This window comes from Scyliorhinus torazame, chromosome 27, assembly GCF_047496885.1.
Source record: "Scyliorhinus torazame isolate Kashiwa2021f chromosome 27, sScyTor2.1, whole genome shotgun sequence".
Classification (NCBI taxonomy): Eukaryota; Metazoa; Chordata; class Chondrichthyes; order Carcharhiniformes; family Scyliorhinidae; genus Scyliorhinus; species Scyliorhinus torazame.
In genome coordinates this window covers 37,004,708-37,023,203 of record NC_092733.1, presented here as the reverse complement: position 1 = coordinate 37,023,203, position 18,496 = coordinate 37,004,708, and the positions used below count along the sequence as shown (strand labels likewise).

Below are 18,496 nucleotides of genomic sequence, written 5' to 3'. Positions count from 1 at the left end.
CGGTCCAGTCATTGTGTGAACATTTAATACTGAATATTTATTAATTTGAAGGAGAGACAAAAACACACGACAAGAAGGACCGTAATACATTATTACACCAAAGTATACTGATGACTATAGACACAATTTTGCAGGAAAATATCCCTTGGTCCCCAGCTACCTAGGTTTACCTGAACTCTGAGGCATCCCATTTCCCAAGCAACGTCCGATTTAAAGTAACTATGAGCTAATTCCAGCAAACAATTAGCACAACCAGGTTAAGGTGGCCACGTCTGCGAAATAGTCTTCAGGCTCAGCGAAGGCAGAAACTGATTGGTTTTCCTATTCTGATTTTGTGAAGGCTAATGTGCTTGTGTGGAACATTTTATACCCTTTGTATAAATATTGCCAGCGATGGCCCAGTTGTTCAGACTCTTGCCTCTGAATCACGAAGTTTCGGGGTCAGTTCACATTCCAGGGCTTGAGCTCTAAGAGCTGACACTGCGATGCAGTACTGGGGGAATGTTGCACTGTCATAAGTGCTGTCTCTCAGAGGAGACAACTGGCTGAGGTCTCACCTACGTCTTTGAGTGGATGTGAAATACCCCAACGCATTGTTTTGATGAAGAGCAGGGGCGTTTTTCCCAGCGTTCTGGTCAATTTCCTTTACTCGGGATGGCACGGGGGCATAGTGGTTAGCACTGCTGCCTCACGGCGCCGAGGTCGTGGGTTCAATCCTGGCCCTGGGTCACTGTTCGTGTAGAGTTTGCATATTCTGCATTTATGTTTACGTGGGTCTCACCTCCACAACCCAGGGTAGGTGGATTGGCCAGGCTAAATTGCCCCTGAATCAGAAAAAAAGAATTGGGTACTCTAAATTTCAAAAAGTAAAAGTATTTTTCTCAATCAAGCTAGCAAATAATTATTGTGCTATGTGGAAATTAATCGCTGCCTTTCCCATGTTACAACTTTGCGAGTACTTAGTTGGCAGCGAAGTGTTTAAAGAGATGGTTCTGAAAAGTATAGAGCTTTTCCTTCATGTGTTAAGCTGAAACATTTAATTTTCCAAATAACTCTGGAGCATTGCTGATCATTTCTTGGAGATAAACTGTGCCACGGGGTCTAAAGGACCGTTGTTCTTTCAGTTACAGAAATACCAGAGAAGGTAAACAACGCACTCGCTGAGCTGAGGTCTGAGGTTTCACAGCTCAGAGAGAGTAAGTTTAATAACCATCATTAACTTTGAATTTTCACACTGGAAACGGTCAGAGTTGTGACTCCCTGAGTGGATTGATAACACCGTACAGCTGTTCACTGCCAGCTCTAGATACTGAATACATTTGTACCTGGTGTGAACAGTTCAGCAAATAATCTCCATCTTCTCTCGCTGCACCTTCCCATCACCCCTCCCTCCTCTACCAATCCTTCAAAGTGGCCCCAACTGGCTACCTGTCACTGTAAGGTTCTGCCCATTCTAGATCCCCCCTGAAGGGCACATTCTGTCTGTGACATATAGATTTATAGAATGCTTACAGTATAAAAGGAAACCCTTCAGCACATTGTGTCCATATCAGCTCTCTGTAAGGCATTAGTCCCACCCCCTTTCTCCTGACCTGCAATTTTTTCCTCTGTGCTATGAATACACTGGGGGAATTTCAGACAAGATAAATAAACACCTTTTACGGTGTAATTAAAATAATTGGAGGCCATTCAGCCCCTCATTTGCCTGTGAGAGAGCTGTTTCCCTTCCCTTTGTCTTTTCCTTGTGCCTCTCCCCATTTTCTTTTTGAAATGCCTAACCAAGTCCCTTTGGAAAGCTGATCTCGAATTTGTTTCCGTCAGTATTCCTGGTTGTGGATTCTAAAGAATTCCTAACCTGTCCCTTCATGATGTTGATGTTCATCTTCAATCAATTGGGCGGCCCGGCAGCACAGTGGTTAGCACGGCTGCCTCACAGCGCCAGGGACCCGGGTTCAATTCCAGCCTCGGGTGACTGTCTGTGTGGAGTTTGCACGTTCTCCCCGTGTCTGCGTGGGTTTCCCCCGGCTTCCTCCCTCGGTGCAGACCCGACAAGCCGAATGGCCTCCGTCTGCATTGTGCGGATTTTGTGATGTCCTGTCGTTGAGAACTCACCACCCACTGGGATATATTAAAATGTATATATATATGTGTATATTCTGGATTTCTCCAGTAAAATTCTCTCTCAATTCAAAAGCAAAAGTGATCTCTTTCTGCCAACAGTGCAACATGGTCTAAAGTGCTCTTCCCTCTTTCAGTCGCAGGAATCCCTGAGAAGTTAATAAGATTTCTCTTTGAAAAGCCGGGTGGAGTTCCATGGCTGATGAAGAGTAAGTGTAATAATCATCAGCGAGATGTTTAATCACCAATTGTTCACATCGGATGGACCAGGTGGATCGATGCGACTGAACAACAAATAAACACTAACTTTGGGGATCAATAATAGATCTCCCCGTGGGGCTCATGGACCACATGTTTCCCTGGTAACGGGCAGAGGCCTACCCAACCCAGCCCTGTAAATGCCGGCCCTAGGTGAGCAGCTCTGGTAGCTCCGGGCTGGGGCTGTATTGGCGTGCGCTCCAGGAGTGACTTTTCAATTGAATTATTAATAAACAGAGTTAACCTTCCAGACCCGGTCTCCTGGATTATTACAGTGAGACTGACAAAGGCCTGGATCAGGGTCGATGGGCTGACCTGGGGACAGGAGTAATGTTGTTGCCCCAGGTATTGTAGTCAGAGCGTTTTACAGCACAGAAAGAGGACCTTCGGCCCATCGAGTCTATGCCAGTCAGCTAACACCTACCTATTCTAATCCCAGTTTCCAGCACTTGGTCCGTAGCCCTGTCTGCTTTGGCCTTTCAAATGCTCATCTAAATACTTAAATGCTGTGAGGGTTCCGGCCTCTTCCACCCTATTGGCAGCGAGTTCTAGATTCCCACCACCCTCTGGGTGAAAAAGGTCTTTCCTCACACCCCCTCTAAATCTCCTGCCCCTTAACTTAAATTTAGGCACCCCCCCCCAACCCCGTTTATTGATCCCTCTGCAAAGGAGAACAGTTTCTTGCTATCCGCTCTATCTATGTCTATAATTCTGTCCACGCCAGTCAGGCCCCCCCTCAGCCTTCCTCTGGTCTGAGGAGAACAGCCCGGCCTAACCAGCCTCTCACCAGGAGCGAGAGCAGGAAGTCCTATTTGGCCCACAGAGATTACTGGAAATCTGGAACAGTCTCATCCTCCGGCAGTGTAAATGAGAGCTTTGACCAGCATCGACATCACAGCAAGCCCGCTGCGAGAGATAGGGCCATCCACTTCCACAGGGCTTCTGGCTTCCCGCAAGGTCCAAGATACAGTTGATGGCCCAGTGGCCCAGTGGCGGTTTGCCAGCTCCCACAGGACGTCCCCTCAAATACAATTCCAAAGTACTCATTTGGCTGCGAATCTCTTTGGGTTGCAAAACGTGCCGTCATGTACGTGCCCGATCTTTCTTTCAACAGGGAGATTTTCAGGTTGTGATTGACGTCACGTCAACGATCAATGTGCTGAATGTTGTTTGGTGAGATTGTGGCTTGGTTTGAGGCCTAACCTCACCGATATCCTGGAGTGGGATTTAACCTCACAGCGCCCTGATTCAGGGGCAAGGGTGCAAGGACCAAGAGAGCCACAGATGATACTATTGTACTGACCCTGTCACCTCACGGCCATTATCCATTCCTGACATAATACCCTGACTGATGACTCTCTGGGCGGGATTCTCTGACCCCCCTGCCGGGTCGGAGAATCGCCGGGGACGGCGTGAATCCCGACCCCGCCTGCTGCCGTATTCTCCGGTGCCAGGGTTTTGGCAGGGGCGGGATTCACGCTGCGCCGGTCGGCGCAGCCCCACCGCCGGTTCCCCAGCCTGCGATGGGCCGAGTGCCCGCCCGTTTTCAGCGGGTCCCGCCGGCATAAATCACAATATGTCCTTACCGCCGGGACCTGGCTCCACGGGCGGCCTGCAGAATCCTCGGGGGGGCGAGGGGGTGACTGAGTGTGGCGGCTGAGACTGCACGTGGCCTGTGCTGTCGGTAACTCGGCCATCGGGGGCAGGCTTGCCAATGCCGTGCCAACGCTGTTGCAACCCGATGATGCCATTCGGAGGGGGTGGATCATGGCTGACCTATTTCAGTGCTGGAGTCGATTCTCTGCCCGATCGCCGATTACGATATCGCCGCCGGACAATGGAGAATTGCGGCCAATGTGATTGTCAGCAGTGAGTCTGTCTTTTTTGTGTTGTTGGATAGATATTGGCCAGGGGTCCTGGCTCTCTAACCCCTCCTGTCTCATCCCGAATCAGCAGCTAGCATTTCCTGCTGCCTCGATTCTGTCAACAAGTCTCTGGACCTGAACCCACAATCTTCTGATTCGGTCGAGAGAACGCCCCAGCGATCCGGCGCCTGCACCTGGGCAGTGCCATCTCGCGACGGTGTGCGCCACCTTCATCAGGTGCGGTATATTTGAGGGGTGGTGACTATTGAATAGGTGTGGTCCCTTTAACCGATGTGACATCCAACAGCTGGAGGATTCTTAAATCTGTCGGTCGTACCTGTAAACATGGCCTGGTGCGCGAGAGAGCCGGGAAATAAGGAGATGTGTGAGCTGCTGTCGTCCATGCAACTCACAACATTTATTTGAATAACTTTACAGATACTCTGCAATGCCCCATGCAATGGATCCCCTTCAAGGAAAAGCTTTACTACTTTGCATCGCATAAAGCAACTTGGCAAGAATCTGAGGAATTCTGCCAATTAATGGATGCCAATCTTGTTGTCATTAACAGTTCTGAAGAGCAGGTATGAACCATCTGGTGATTATGTTCACAGGGCTCTCAAAGGTCAGTCTCATTTGCAGCCGATCGTTGGGCCGTGACTCCGGATAGGGGCTAGAATTGCCGAGACCTTTCACTCTAACGATGACACATCAATGGGGCGCTCACCGTTTCAATGGGGGTGAATCCAGCCAATAACAGCTTCTCTGAAATATGCACCAGGTGCATAATTTTCCTCTCCCCAGTTGTCACATTTACCCGAGCAAAGATCGAAAGAATGTCAGTGGAGAAACTTACTAAAAGTGGAGTCGGTGAGCCACGGCAGCGGCCTTGCGCCTGCGTTCGTCTGAGAGCGCAAATGGCGGCGTGAGCGTGAAATATCGCGGCCTGTCAGAAAACATGACCCATGAGGCTCCCGCCCAGGAAGATCAGTAACCTCATTTTAATAAAGTAACATATTACTGAAGGGCAATCCTGACGAATCACGCCTCCCCCGAAATTACAAACTCCCGGCCAGGCTGACAATTGCTTTTGCAAAAGGTGGACCAGGGACAAGGAATCCATTGGTGGCGCAGAGCCCCGGGGATAGGGGGGTGGGCAGTGGGACTTACACAAGGGGTACCCTGACAAGGAAAGGAAAATTTCTCCCGATGTATAACCGAGGCACAGGTCAAGGCCGTATTGAAGCAAAAACAATAGAACCAGGATCCTTCACCTTCAGAGAATTCCTCAGGGTCAGGAGTAAGGTGGCTTCACAGTGGGCGTAGAGATTGACAGAAAATCATAGAATTGGGCCCATCGAGTCTGCACCGACCCTCTGATCGAGCACCTATCAGGGCCCACGGCTCCGCCCTATCCCTCTAACCCTACCTAACAATTGGACACTAAGGGGCGATTTATCACGGCCATCCCACCTAACCTGCACATCTTTGGGCTGTGGGAGGAAACCGGAGCACCCGGAGCAGACACGGGGAGAAGGTACAAACTCTACACAGTCACCCGAGGTCGGAATCGAACCCGGGAACCTGGAGCTGTGGGGCAGCAGTGCTAACCACTGTGCAGCTGTGCTGCCCCAATCACTCCAGGATTTGTGGGGGTTGGTCAGAATGTACTCTCAAGGCACTCAAACTCTGGGAATGAGGTTACATTCTCTGCATTATGTCTAATTTAAATGGAAAACCGAAACAGGGACTGCTTTGAATTCCGAATACACTTATGTGTGAATGATAAGTGGAGTTATAGTTGCTGGACTAACAAACCTTTGCTGCAACAGTGAACATTCAGAAATCAATTATCATGGATCTACACTGTTATTTACCTGTCAGGTGTACATAAAATGGAATATACACGATGATCATTGGATTGGACTGAATGACATTGCAGAAGAACGGAAATGGGACTGGGTGGATGGTACAGATTATGCTTCAAATGTCAAGTGAGTTATTGGTCGCACAGTAAAGTCATTTTCATTTTCACTGCCTGGCAAGGGGGTAATTTAACAGAATGCATCGGCATCACATTAAACCAGGCACTGCTGTTATCTACCCTCACCTCTCTTCATACCCACATGGCTTCACGGTCAGCATGAATCCTCTTCTCCATTAATATCTGTAAAACTCTGTGACTCTAAATTAACTTATACAGAAAGTGCAATGAGCGTTGACAATTTCTCCAGCAACTATTTTCCCCACACACAGCGCAACTATTTCACTCACACACACATTCACTCACACACGCATTCACTCACACACTCATATTCACTCACACAAACACATTCACTCACACACACATTCACTCACACACTCATTCACTCACACACTCACACACACATTCACTCACACACTCATTCACTCACACACACATTCACTCACACACGCATTCACTCACACACTCATATTCACTCACACAAACACATTCACTCACACACACATTCACTCACACACTCATTCACTCACACACTCACACACACATTCACTCACACACTCATTCACTCACACACACATTCACTCACACACGCATTCACTCACACACTCATATTCACTCACACAAACACATTCACTCACACACACATTCACTCACACACTCATTCACTCACACACTCACACACACATTCACTCACACACTCATTCACTCACACACACATTCACTCACACACGCATTCACTCACACACTCATATTCACTCACACAAACACATTCACTCACACACACATTCACTCACACACTCATTCACTCACACACATTCACTCACACACTCATTCACTCACACACTCATTCACTCACACACGCATTCACTCACACACTCATATTCACTCACACACACACATTCACTCACACACGCATTCACTCACACACTCATATTCACTCACAAAAACACATTCACTCACACACTCATTCACTCACACACTCATTCACTCACACACGCATTCACTCACACACTCATATTCACTCACACACACACATTCACTCACACACGCATTCACTCACACACTCATATTCACTCACAAAAACACATTCACTCACACACTCATTCACTCACACACATTCACTCACACACTCATTCACACACACACTCATTCACTCACACACGCATTCACTCACACACTCATATTCACTCACAAAAACACATTCACTCACACACACATTCACTCACACACTCATTCACTCACACACATTCACTCACACACTCATTCACTCACACACTCATTCACTCACACACGCATTCACTCACACACTCATATTCACTCACACAAACACATTCACTTACACACACATTCACTCACACACACATTCACTCACACTCATTCACTCACACACTCATTCACTCACACACTCATTCACACACTCATTCACTCACACACTCATTCACTCACACATACACATTCACTCACACACTCATTCACTCACACACTCATTCACTCACACACACATTCACTCACACACATTCACTCACACACACATTCACTCACACACTCACACACTCATTCACTCACACACACATTCACTCACACACATTCACTCACACACTCATTCACTCACACACTCATTCACTCACACTCATTCACTCACACACACACATTCACTCACACACTCATTCACTCACACAATCACACACACATTCATTCAGACACACATTCACTCACACACACATTCACTCACACATTCATTCACTCACACTAATTCACTCACACACTCATTCACTCACACACTCATTCACTCACACACATTCATTCACACACTCATTCACTCACACACTCATTCACTCACACACTCATTCACTCACACACATTCATTCACACTCATTCACTCACACACACATTCCTCACATACACATTCACTCACACACACATTCACTCACACGCATTCACTCACACACATTCATTCACACACACTCACACTCATTCACTCACACACATTCACTCACACACATTCACTCACACAAATTCACTCACACGCTCATTCACTCGCACACTCATTCACTCAAACTCTTCACTCACACTCATTCACTCATATTTTCACTCACTCACTCTGACTCACTCACGCTCATTCACTCACACACATTCACTCATACACATTCAATCACACACTTTCACTCACACACATTCACTCACACACATTCACTCACACACATTCACTCACACACTCATTCATTCTCACACACATTCACTCACACTCATTCACTCACACACGCATTCACTCACACACTCATTCACTCACACACATTCATTCACACACTCATTCATTCACACACTCATTCACTCACACACTCATTCACTCACACACTCATTCACTCACACACATTCACTCACACACTCATTAACTCACACACACATTCACTCACACACACATTCACTCACACACTCATTCACTCACACACATTCATTCACACACGCATTCACTCACACACTCATTCACTCACACACACTCACACTCATTCACTCACACACACATTCACTCAAACACACATTCACTCACACGCATTCACTCACACACATTCATTCACACACACTCACACTCGTTCACTCACACACATTCACTCACACAAATTCACTCACACAAATTCACTCACACGCTCATTCACTCGCACACTCATTCACTCAAACTCTTCACTCACACTCATTCACTCACATTTTCACTCACTCACTCTGACTTACTCACGCTCATTCACTCACACGCATTCACTCATACACATTCAATCACACACTTTCACTCACACACATTCACTCACACACATTCACTCACACACATTCACTCACACACTCATTCATTCACACACACATTCACTCACACTCATTCACTCACACACGCATTCACTCACACACTCATTCACTCACACACATTCATTCACCCACTCATTCACTCACACACTCATTCACTCACACACTCATTCACTCACACACATTCATTCACACACTCATTCACTCACACACATTCACTCACACACTCATTCATTCACACACTCATTCACTCACACACTCATTCACTCACACACACATTCACTCACACACACATTCACTCACACACTCATTCACTCACACACATTCATTCACACACGCATTCACTCACACACTCATTCACTCACACACACTCACACTCATTCACTCACACACAGAGTGGCGAATGTCGTGCCCCTGTTCAAAAAAGGGACTAGGGATAACCCTGGGAATTACAGACCAGTTAGTCTTACTTCGGTGGTAGGCAAAGTAATGGAAAGGGTACTGAAGGATAGGATTTCTGAGCATCTGGAAAGACACTGCTTGATTAGGGATAGTCAGCACGGATTTGCCTTACAAATCTTATTGAATTCTTTGAGGAGGTGACCAAGCATGTGGATGAAGGTAAAGCAGTGGATGTTGTGTACATGGATTTTAGTAAGGCATTTGATGAAGTTCCCCATGGTAGGCTTATGCAGAAAGTAAGGAGGCATGGGATAGTGGGAAATTTGGCCAGTTGGATAACGAACTGGCTAACCGATAGAAGTCAGAGAGTGGTGGTGGATGGCAAATATTCAGCCTGGAGCCCAGTTACCAGTGGCGTACCGCAGGGATCAGTTCTGGGTCCTCTGCTGTTTGTGATTTTCATTAATGACTTGGATGAGGGAGTTGAAGGGTGGGTCAGTAAATTTGCAGACGATACGAAGATTGGTGGAGTTGTGGATGGTAAGGAGGGCTGTTGTCGACTGCAAAGAGACATAGATAGGATGCAGAGCTGGGCTGAGAAGTGGCAAATGGAGTTGAACCCTGAAAAGTGTGAGGTTGTCCATTTTGGAAGGACAAATATGAATGCGGAATACAGGGTTAACGGCAGAGTTCTTGGCAATGTGGAGGAGCAGAGAGATCTTGGACTCTGTGTTCATACATCTTTGAAAGTTGCCACTCAAGTGGATAGAGCTGTGAAGAAGGCCTATGGTGTGCTCGCGTTCATTAACAGAGGGATTGAATTTAAGAGCCGTGAGGTGATGATGCAGCTGTACAAAACTTTGGTAAGGCCACATTTGGAGTATTGTGTACAGTTTTGGTCGCCTCATTTTAGGAAGGATGTGGAAGCTTTGGAAAAGGTGCAAAGAAGATTTACCAGGATGTTGCCTGGAATGGAGAGTAGGTCTTATGAGGAAAGGTTGAGGGTGCTAGGCCTTTTCTCATTAGAGCGGAGAAGGATGAGGGGCGACTTGATAGAGGTTTATTAGATGATCAGGGGAATAGATAGAGTAGACAGTCAGAGACTTTTTCCCCGTGTGGAACACACCATTACAAGGGGACATAAATTTAAGGTGAAAGGTGGAAGATATAGGAGGGATATCAGAGGTAGGTTCTTTACCCAGAGAGTAGTGGGGGCATGGAATGCACTGCCTGTGGAAGTAGTTGAGTCGGAAACATTAGGGACCTTCAAGCAGCTGTTGGATAGGTACATGGATTACGGTTAAATGATATAGTGTAGATTTATTTGTTCTCAAGGGCAGCACGGTAGCATTGTGGATAGCACAATTACTTCACAGCTCCAGGGTCCCAGGTTCGATTCCGGCTTGGGTCACTGTCTGTGCGGAGTCTGCACGTCCTCCTCGTGTGTGCGTGGGTTTCCTCCGGGTGCACCGGTTTCCTCCCACAGTCCAAAGATGTGCGGGTTAGGTGAATTGGCCAATGATAAATTGCCCTTAATGTCCAAATTGCCCTTGGTGTTGGGTGGAGGTGTTGAGTTTGGGTAGGGTGCTCTTTCCAAGAGCCGGTGCAGACTCAAAGGGCCAAATGGCCTCCTTCTGCACTGTAACTTCAATGATAATCCATGATTAATCTAGGACAAAGGTTCGGCACAACATGGTGGGCCGAAGGGCCTGTTCTGTGCTGTATTTTCTATGTTCTATGTTCATTCACTCACACACATTCACTCACACACTCATTCATTCACACTCATTCACTCACACACTCATTCACTCACAATCAGTCACTCACACACTCATTCACTCACACACACATTCACTCACATGCACATTCACTCACACACACATTCACTCACACGCGCATTCACTCACACACACATTCACTCACAAACTCATTCATTCACACACACATTCACTCACACACATTCACTCACACACATTCACTCACACTCAGTCACTCGCACACTCATTCACTCGCACAAATTCACTCACACTCAGTCACTCACACACTCATTCACTCACAATCAGTCATTCACACACTCATTCACTCACACTCATTCACTCACACGCACATTCACTCACACAAATTCACTCACACTCAGTCACTCACACACTCATTCACTCGCACACTCATTCACTCAAAGTCTTCACTCACACTCATTCACTCACACTTTCACTCACTCACTCTGACTCACTCACACACACACACATTCACTCACACTTATTCACTCATACACATTCAATCACACACTTTCACTCACACACATTCACTCGTACACTCATTCACTCATGCACACATTCACTCAGACACATTCACTCACACATTCATTCACTTACACTCATGCACTCACACACTCATTCACTCACACACTCATTCACTCACACTCATTCACTCACACACATTTAATCACACACACATTCACTGACACACTCGTTGACTTGCACACTCATTCACTCACACTCATTCACTCACACATATTCACTCACACACATTTACTCACACACTCATTCACTCACACACTAATTCACTCACACACTAATTCACTCAAACTTAGTCGCTCACACACTCATTCACTCACAATCATTCACACGCACTCACACTCATTCACTCACAAATTCACTCACACTCATTCACTCACACTCATTCACTCACACACACATTCATTCACTATGACTCACTCACACACTCAGTCACTCACTCACTCATACTCATTCACTCACACATCCACTCACACACTCAGTTACTCACACACACAGTCACTCACACACTCACTCAGACTCATTCACTCACACACTCACTCACACATTCATTCACTCACTCATTCACTCACACTCATTCACTCACACTCATACACTCACTCACACACTCATTCACTCACATTCATTCAATCACACATATTCAATCACACACTCATTGACTCACACACACATTCACACACACACACATTCACTCACACACACATTCACTCACACACATTCAATCACACACTCATTCACTCACACACATTCACTCACACACATTCACTCACACACTCATTCATTCACACACACATTCACTCACACTCATTCACTCACACACGCATTCACTCACACACTCATTCACTCACGCACATTCATTCACACACTCATTCATTCACACACTCATTCACTCACACCCTCATTCACTCACATTCATTCAATCATACACATTCAATCACACACTCATTCACTCACACACACATTCACTCACACACACATTCAATCACACACTCATTCACTCACACACACATTCACTCACACACTCATTCACTCACACACACATTCACTCACACACACATTCAATCACACACTCATTCACTCACACACACATTCACTCACACACACATTCACTCACACACATTCACTCACAGACTCATTCACTCACGCTCATTCACTCATTCACTCACACTCATTCACTCACACTCATTCACTCACACTCATTCAGTCACACACTCATTCATTCACTATGACTCACTCACACACTCAGTCACTCACACACTCACTCACTCATACTCATTCACTCACACATCCACTCACACACTCAGTTACTCACACACACAGTCACTCACACACTCACTCAGACTCATTCACTCACACACTCACTGACACATTCATTCACTCACACATTCATTCACTCACACTCATTTACTCACACTCATTCACTCACACTCATTCACTCACACTCATACACTCACTCACTCACACACTCATTCACTCACAATCATTCAATCACACACATTCAATCACACACTCATTCACTCACACACACATTCACTCACACACACATTCACTCACACACATTCAATCACACACTCATTCACTCACACACATTCACTCACAGACTCATTCACTCACGCTCATTCACTCGCACTCATTCACTCGCACTCATTCACTCGCACACTCATTCACTCACACTCACTCACTCACACTCATTCACTCACACACACATTCACTCACACATTCATTCACTCACACTCACTCACTCGCTCACACACTCGCTCACACATTCATTCACGTACACACTCATTCTTTCACACACATTCACACACACTCATTCACTCACATGCACATTCATTCACACTCATTCACTCACACACAAATTCACTCACACATTCATTCACTCACTCTCACTCACTCGCTCACACACTCGCTCACACATTCATTCACGTACACACTCATTCTTTCACACACATTCACACACACATTCACTGACACTCAGTCACTCACACACTCATTCACTCGCACACACATTCACTCAAACTCTTCACTCACACTCATTCACACACACATTCACTCACACTCAGTCACTCACACACTCATTCACTCGCACACACATTCACTCAAACTCTTCACTCACACTCATTCACTCACACTTTCACTCACTCACAGACTCACTCACACACTCATTCACTCACACTCATTCACTCATACACATTCAATCACACACTTTCACTCACACATTCACTCGCACTCTCATTCACTCATGCACACATTCACTCACACACTCATTCACTCACACATTCATTCACTTACACTCATGCACTCACACACTCATTCACTCACACACACATTCACTCACATTCATTCACTCACATTCATTCACTCACACTCAGTCACTCACACACTCATTCACTCACACATTCACTCACACACATATTCACTCGCACATACATTCACTTTCACACTCATTCACTCACACACTCACTAATTCACTCACACACTCACTCACATTCACTCACACACTCACTCACACTCATTCACTCAAACATTCATTCACTCAATCTGACTCACTCACACACTCAGTCACTCACACACTCACTCACACACTCAGTCACTCACACACTCACTCATTCACTTACACTCAGTCACTCACACAATCACTCATGTTCACTCACTCTGACTCATTCACTGACACATTCACTCTCACATGCAGTTACTCACACACTCAGTCACTCACACACTCACTCACACTCATTCACTCACACATTCAATCACACATTCACTCATACACACATTCATTCACTCACAATCAGTCACTCACACACATTCACTCACTCATTCACTCACACATTTACCCACACTCACATTCACTCACACATTCATTCACTCACGCTCATTCACTCACACTAATTCACTCACACTCATTCACTCACACACACATTTACTCACACACTCACACACTAATTCACTCACACATTCATTCACTCACTTAGTCACACACACACTCACTCACACACTCATTCACTCACACACACTCACTCACTTACACTCATTCACTCACACACTCATTCACTCACTCTGACTCACTCACACACTCAGTTACTCACACACACAGTCACTCACACACTCACTAAGACTCATTCACTCACACACTCATTCACTCACACACACATTCACTCATACTTAGTCACTCACACACTGACTCACTCACACACTCATTCTCTCACACACACATTCACTCACACACTCATTCTCTCACACATATTCACTCACACACACATTTACTCACACACTCACTCACTCACACATTCATTCACTCACTCACACACTCATTCACTCACACTCTCACTCACTCACACACATTCACTCACACATTCATTCACTCACACTCACTCACACACTCATTCACTCACACTCATTCACTCACACACATTCACTCACACATTCATTCACTCACACACTCAAAACAACAAAGAACAAAGAAATGTACAGCACAGGAACAGGCCCTTCGGCCCTCCAAGCCCGTGCCGACCATGCTGCCCGACGAAACAACAATCTTCTACACTTCCTGGGTCCGTATCCCTCTATTCCCATCCTATTCATGTATTTGTCAAGATGCCCCTTAAATGTCACTATCGTCCCTGCTTCCACCACCTCCTCCGGTAGCGAGTTCCAGGCACCCACTACCCTCTGCGTAAAAAACTTGCCTCGTACATCTACTCTAAACCTTGCCCCTCTCACCTTAAACCTATGCCCCCTAGTAACTTACCCCTCTACCCTGGGGAAAAGCCTCTGACTATCCACTCTGTCTATGCCCCTCATAATTTTGTGGACCTCTATCAGGTCTCCCCTCAACCTCCTTCGTTCCAGTGAAAACAAACCGAGTTTATTCAACCGCTCCTCATAGCTAATGCCCTCCATACCAGGCAACATTCTGGTAAATCTCTTCTGCACCCTCTCTAAAGCCTCCACATCCTTCTGGTAGTGTGGCGACCAGAATTGAACACTATACTCCCAAGTGTGGCCTAACTAAGGTTCTATACAGCTGCAACATGACTTGCCAATTCTTATACTCAATGCCCCGGCCAATGAAGGCAAGCATGCCGTATGCCTTCTTGACTACCTTCTCCACCTGTGTTGCACCTTTCAATGACCTGTGGACCTGTACTCCTAGATCTCTTTGACTTTCAATACGCTTGAGGGTTCTACCATTCACTGTCTATTCCCGACCTGCATTAGACCTTCCAAAATGCATTACCTCACATTTGTCCGGATTAAACTCCATCTGCCATCTCTCCGCCCAAGTCTCCAAACAATCTAAATCCTGCTGTATCCTCTGTCAGTCCTCATCGCTATCCGCAATTCCACCAACCTTTGTGTCGTCTGCAAACTTACTAATCAGACCAGTTACATTTTCCTCCAAATCATTTATATATACTACAAAGGTCCCAGCACTGATCCCTGTGGAACACCACTGGTCACAGCCCTCCAATTAGAAAAGCATCCTTCCATTGCTACTCTCTGCCTTCTATGACCTAGCCAGTTCTGTATCCAGCTTGCCAGCTCACCCCTGATCCCGTGTGACTTCACCTTTTGTACTAGTCTACCATGAGGGACCTTGTCAAAGGCCTTACTGAAGTCCATATAGACAACATCACTGCCCTACCTGCATCAATCATCTTAGTGACCTCCTCAAAAAACTTTATCAAGTTAGCGAGGCACGACCTCCCCTTCACAAAACCATGTTGCCTCTCACTAATACGTCCATTTGTTTCCAAATGGGAGTAGATCCTGTCTCGAAGAATTCTCTCCAGTAATTTCCCTACCACTGAAGTAAGGCTCACCGGCCTATAGTTCCCTGGATTATCCTTGCTATCCTTCTTAAACAGAGGAACAACATTGGCTATTCTCCAGTCCTCTGGGACATCCCCTGAAGACAGTGAGGATCCAAAGATTTCTGTCAAGGCCTCAGCAATTTCCTCTCCAGCCTCCTTCAGTATTTTGGGGTAGATCCCATCAGGCCCTGGGGCTTATCTACCTTAATATTTTTTAAGACACCCAACACCTCGTCTTTTTGGATCTCAATGTGACCCAGGCTATCTACACACCCTTCTCCAGACTCAACATCTACCAATTTCTTCTCTTTGGTGAATACTGATGCAAAGTATTCATTTAGTACCTCGCCCATTTCCTCTGGCTCCACACATAGATTCCCTTGCCTATCCTTCAGTGGGCCAACCCTTTCCCTGGCTACCCTCTTGCATTTTATGTACGTGTAAAAAGCATTGGGATTTTCCTTAACCCTATTTGCCAATGATGTTTCGCGACCCCTTCTAGCCCTCCTGACTCCTTGCTTAAGTTCCTTCCTACTTTCCTTATATTCCACGCAGGCTTCGTCTGTTCCCAGCCTTTTAGCCCTGACAAATGCCTCCTTTTTCTTTTTGACTAGGCCTACAATATCTCTCGTTATCCAAGGTTCCCGAAAATTGCCGTATTTATCCTTCTTCCTCACAGGAACATGCCGGTCCTGAATTCCTTTCAACTGACACTTGAAAGCCTCCCACATGTCAGATGTTGATTTGCCCTCAAACATCCGCCCCCAATCTATGTTCTTCAGTTCCCGCCTAATATTGTTATAATTAGCCTTCCCCCAATTTAGCACATTCATCCTAGGACCACTCTTATCCTTGTCCACCAGTACTTTAAAACTTACTGAATTGTGGTCACTGTTACCGAAATGTTCCCCTACTGAAACATCTACCACCTGGCCGGGCTCATTCCCCAATACCAGGTCCAGTACCGCCCCTTCCCTAGTTGGACTGTCTACATATTGTTTTAAGAAGCCCTCCTGGATGCTCCTTACAAACTCCGCCCCGTCTAAGCCCCTGGCACTAAGTGAGTCCCAGTCAATATTGGGGAAGTTGAAGCCTCCCATCACTACAACCCTGTTGTTGTTACTCTTTTCCAAAATCTGTCTACCTATCTGCTACTCTATCTCCCGCTGGCTGTTGGGAGGCCTGTAGTAAACCCCCAACATTGTGACTGCACCCTTCTTATTCCTGATCTCTACCTATATAGCCTCACTGCCCTCTGAGGTGTCCTCCCGCAGTACAGCTGTGATATTCTCCCGAACCAGTAGCGCAACTCCGCCTCCCCTTTAACATCCCCCTCTATCCCGCCTGAAACATCTAAATCCTGGAGTGTTTAGCTGCCAATCCTGCCCTTCCCTCAACCAGGTCTCTGTAATGGCAACAACATCATAGTTCCAAGTACTAATCAAAGCTCTAAGTTCATCTGCCTTACCCGTAATACTTCTTGCATTAAAACATATGCACTTCAGGCCACCAGACCCGCTGTGTTCAGCAACTTCTCCCTGTCTGCTCTGCCTCAGAGCCCCACTGTCCCTATTCCCTAGTTCTCCCTCAATGCTCTCACCTTCTGACCTATTGGTCCCATGCCCACCCCCCTGCCATACTAGTTTAAACCCTCCCGTGTGACACTAGCAAACCTCGCGGCCAGGATATTTATGCCTCTCCGGTTTAGATGCAACCCGTCCTTCTTATATAGGTCACACCTGCCCCGGAAGAGCTCCCAGTGGTCCAGATAACGGAAACCCTCCCTCCTACACCAGCTGTTTAGCCACGTATTTAGCTGCTCTATCTTCCTATTTCTAGCCTCACTGGCACGTGGCACAGGGAGTAATCCCGAGATTACAACCCGAGAGGTCCTGTCTTTTAACTTTTTGCCTAGCTCCCTGAACTCCTGCTGCAGGACCTCATGCCCCTTCCTGCCTATGTCATTAGTAC

At 46.3% G+C, this 18,496-nt stretch overlaps 1 protein-coding gene across 1 annotated transcript in view; it reads left to right on the top strand.

Annotated features, from left to right (window-relative positions):
* LOC140403356 (C-type lectin domain family 10 member A-like) overlaps positions 1-18,496 on the top strand; it is a 56,206-nt gene that overhangs the window by 16,363 nt on the left and 21,347 nt on the right. The window contains exons 4-7 of the mRNA XM_072491263.1: positions 1,125-1,196; positions 2,256-2,327; positions 4,680-4,825; positions 6,126-6,235. Of these exons, the coding sequence (XP_072347364.1) occupies positions 1,125-1,196; positions 2,256-2,327; positions 4,680-4,825; positions 6,126-6,235 (400 nt within the window). The remainder of the gene's footprint in view (positions 1-1,124; positions 1,197-2,255; positions 2,328-4,679; positions 4,826-6,125; positions 6,236-18,496) is intronic.